General features: G+C 55.3%; 1 protein-coding gene across 7 annotated transcripts in view; it reads left to right on the forward strand.

Moving 5' to 3' along the window:
- The window catches only part of MYLK (myosin light chain kinase), a 203,415-nt gene that overhangs the window by 194,706 nt on the left and 4,760 nt on the right, over window positions 1-3,949 (forward strand). For all 7 annotated transcript variants that reach the window (XM_077884311.1, XM_077884310.1, XM_077884309.1 and 4 more), the window contains one exon: window positions 2,320-2,449. In XM_077884311.1, the coding sequence (XP_077740437.1) occupies window positions 2,320-2,449 (130 nt within the window). The remainder of the gene's footprint in view (window positions 1-2,319; window positions 2,450-3,949) is intronic.

Below are 3,949 nucleotides of genomic sequence, written 5' to 3' on the forward strand. Positions count from 1 at the left end.
GACTCTCATCCTGGGAAACCCCTCAGTCCAGGCAACCCAGGCTGGTTAGTCACGCTCGCTGGCTCTCCCAAGGGAGGGAGCCTGTGTGGCCTTAGGGAGGCCAGTACAAACACTGCCCGCCTGGAGCCCAGGGACCCAGCCTTGGCAATTGTCCTCACACAAGGAAAAGACTTTCTCAGAATAAGGATGGAACTTAGCGAATTGAAACTTCCTTTCTTGATGTTCCAAAGATTTCTAAGTGTCTTTGTAGAGCAGCAACCAGTTTTTAGCTCAAAGGCATGAAACTGGAAGTCTAGAACATACAGACAGATTTCTTTTCCAGTTCTGACAACTTCTCCACTGTTTTTTTTTTTTCTCATAAATCAGTTCCCAAAGATTGAATCTGATGTAGGTTATTTTTAAGATTGTCCTTATTAAGCACTTTTTACTTTTCCCCATTTTAGAAAGTATATGCTGTAAGACTACGTCTGATAGAAAATTCACCCCTCTTTGTAGCCTATTTGTTTGCTAATGTGTATTGGCTCCCTTCTCTGGAATATTCTAATTCATTTATTGCCTTGTTCTGGCAACTTCATACTCGTCATTTTGTTAAAAGAAGAGGAAAGACTTCCTTATTCCACACCGCACAAGTGAAGACAGTCCTGATCGGTCACGACCCAGGCGTTTGGAATTAGGGAACCCATGGGCTCGGGGGGAGTGTTCCCTGCTGCACCGTCACGTGTGTGCGTGACAGGCTTTCTGTAGGGAGAGTCAGATCTTCTGGTTCAAGAAGCTGAGGTGCACAGGAGGGAACTGGTTTGCCTAGTGACGTCCCTTTGTTCAGAATGAACTGAGGTGAGAGGCTCCTGGCCCAGGCCAACCGGTCTCGTTGGGTAAAGAGAATGGAGCGCCAGAAGGGCTGGGTCCGAGAGTCTGGCCCTGCGGGGGCACGGCCTGGTCTGAGGTCCCCGCCACAGGGAGGGCTGCCGAGGCTGGCACCCAGACACACGGCTGAGGTCTCCGGGAGCCGCCCGTCCCAGCACAGCGTGCGCGGCTGCCGGCGCCCGGCCTGCGGGTACGCTCTCTGCAGGGCCACGGTGCCTCTCCCCGCGCCAGTCACCTCCACCCGGGGCTGCCTGGGTTCTGTTCAGTGACGCGGTTCAGCCTGGTGACCGAGGGCCGGGAACGTGACCACAGCTCAGTGATACGGGCCGAAGGGCGCGTGGCCGGAGGGGCACATGGCCGGAGGGGCACGTCCGTCCGGAGCGCACGAAGAGTCCACAGCAGGGGGGGGACATGGCACAGAGGAGTGGCTGCGGCCACCACGGTTCTCTGCGTGAAGCGCGTGCACACGCTATGAGTCCTTAGTGCCCGTGATGGAAACAGCCCGGGTCCCGGAGAGCCCCAGGTCGGGGGGCTCTACCCGTCGGGCGCTCCGGGCCACGGCACCTGGACACCCCGGGCGCCCCGGACGCCGACACACGCGGTTCCCGGGCCGCTGCACTGACGTGCGAAGGGGCCGAAACCTCCGGGCCTGTGGGACCTGAGGGCGAAGGGGCAACCCGGGCCCGGTGCTGTGGCCCGGGCCACGTCCTGGTCTGCGGCCCACGCCTGGCAGAGTCTTCACCTCCGGTTCTGGCCTCCTCATCGGAGAGCGGCAGCCCTGTCCTCCCCGAGGCCTCTCCCCTCCGAAAAGCCAAGCAGCCGCCGCTCCGCATGTCCTCGGGCCTCGCTTTCGAGGCCTGGGCGGGCCCGGGCAAGAGGCTGCCCCGAAGGCCCGTGCATCCCGCACTCGGGCCGTCAGAGCCGTTCTCGAAGGCCCTCAAGTGTGGAATCATGAACAGAGCTAATGAGACCGTGGAGGTCACCTCGGGCAGCCCCCCTTACACGGAGAAGGAAACTGAAGCGGGGGTGGGGGTGGGGGACTTGCCCCAAGTCCGTAGGAAGCCTTTTCTGGGTCCTGCGCTAACTCCCGCTCGGTCCCTATCAGCAGCATTGTTTTACGAGAAACAGCCCCTGGGCCGTCAGCAGGGAGTCTCTGGAGCTGTCTCAGCCCGCAGTTGCTTTATATAAACTATCCCTTTTATGGGAGTTGAAGCGCAGTATGAAAGGGTTTTTGTCTCATGTTGACCTTGTTTAGTCACATTAACGCACACATCGCTCCGGGCCCCATTCCATCGGCGCACATCCCCGGACACGCGGAGCGCGCGGGCAGAGCAGGGCTGGGCGCTCCTCGCGGCACCTCGGCTCGCGGGGCCTCGCTCCGGGCCCAGTGCGCTCCCGCCGCGCCCTTCTCCCCCGACCCGACCCCGACCCCAACCCCCGCTGCCTATTTTCCAGAAAACGGGCAATGCTGTGAGAGCCATCGGAAGACTGTCCTCTATGGCAATGATCTCAGGGCTCAGTGGCAGGAAATCCTCAACAGGATCACCGACCAGCCCGCTCAACGCAGAAAAACTAGAATCTGAAGGTAAGGAGCTCCAGAAGATTCTTGTCTAGCCAGTCGGCGAGAAAGGAGGGGTACGGAAGGGACATGTGGAGGCTTTGGGGAGTTTCTTTTTTTCCTTTTTCTTCTTTCTTTCTTTCTTTTCTTTCTTTCTTTCTTTCCTTTTTTCTTTCTTTTTTTCTTTCTTCTTTCTTTCTTCTTTCTTTCTTTTTTTTTTTAATAATATAAACGACAAGGGTTAAATTCAGAATGAATTTTAGGTTGCCTCCTGACAACAATTATTACAGTCTACTGGTTCCTCTTTAACGGTCCAACCTTAACTGTTTTCAGAGGGAAAGTTATTTAACAGAAACAGCTGACCTCCGCTGTTCTTTTCTCCATATTTCACATAAGAATCAGCAAAGACTTCATTAAAAGCTTCCTTTTCTCTCATTACAAAAGTGCTCTTGGTATTTGGATAGGCAAACATAAAAATCACAGAGAGCACTATCTTTTTTAAAAAATATCCGTCCATAGTCTTTGTGTTTTTCTTTAAAGAAAATGAACTGCAGTCCCTATTGATTTGGGCATTTTTCATGATGGTGCAGCGGGTCGTTTGAATGGGGTGGAGCGTGCGGAAAGGGCTCCTCCGCAGACCGGTAGGGTCAGCCGCTTGCGCCGTCTCGACATGCTGCCCTGGCCAGCTCCTCAGTGAAGGCCTTGGCCTCGTCCTGCTCCAGGTGCATGTGGGTTCTGGCCCTGGTCTTCCTGAGGCACTTCATTTGGCCAGAGACCCCCCCCCCCTCCACCTCCCGCTGCTTGGTGTTTTCCGTGTCCCAAGGTGGAGAAGCAGGGGCCAGACTCCTCTTGTGCCTAAAGGCAGGCTGCGTGTCCCCCGGGCTGCTCTGATGGGGCCAGGGGCACAGTCTGCGACACGTGGGCCTGCTCCCTCCTGATCCGTGCTCCCCAGGTGACCCTGAAGGGAAGGCAGAGGGCACAGGGTCCCCTCCAAGTACAGCTTATCCCCGGACCAATCATAAATCCCTGGTCCGTGGTCATACACTGTGAAGGCGGCGTAAGCATGGGGACCAGAACTCCCGGCAAGTCGAAGACATGCCTAGGACCCAGGCCCTCCTTCCTGAGGAGCAGGTAAAGAGCCTGCCACTGCAGGAGGAGGGCAAAGTGGGGACAGAGACCGGGAAGGCCGGAGTGCTCTGTCCTCCTTGGATATCCTCCACTGAATCCTGAAACAGCATGGAATGCAGCCAAAAATCCTTTATAAGATTATTTCCTTTTTCAATGTGTCAGCATAAGGGAAGGGGGGAGTTCAAACATTTCCGCAGTTTGGGCACAGTTCTCTCTCCTGCCAAAACCATCTGGCAGCAGGCCAACCTGTCCTCAGGAGAAAGGTATGCTTGATTCAGTCCTCTAAACTGCGTTAATTGCTGAATTGTATCAACTTAAAAAAAAAAAAAGTCAGCTTTTTTACACCAGGGAAGAGAACAGGGAATGAAGAACTGACTGTGTTTCCTTTCCCCATCTCCT

This window comes from Canis aureus, chromosome 35 (genome assembly GCF_053574225.1).
Source record: "Canis aureus isolate CA01 chromosome 35, VMU_Caureus_v.1.0, whole genome shotgun sequence".
Classification (NCBI taxonomy): domain Eukaryota; kingdom Metazoa; phylum Chordata; class Mammalia; order Carnivora; family Canidae; genus Canis; species Canis aureus.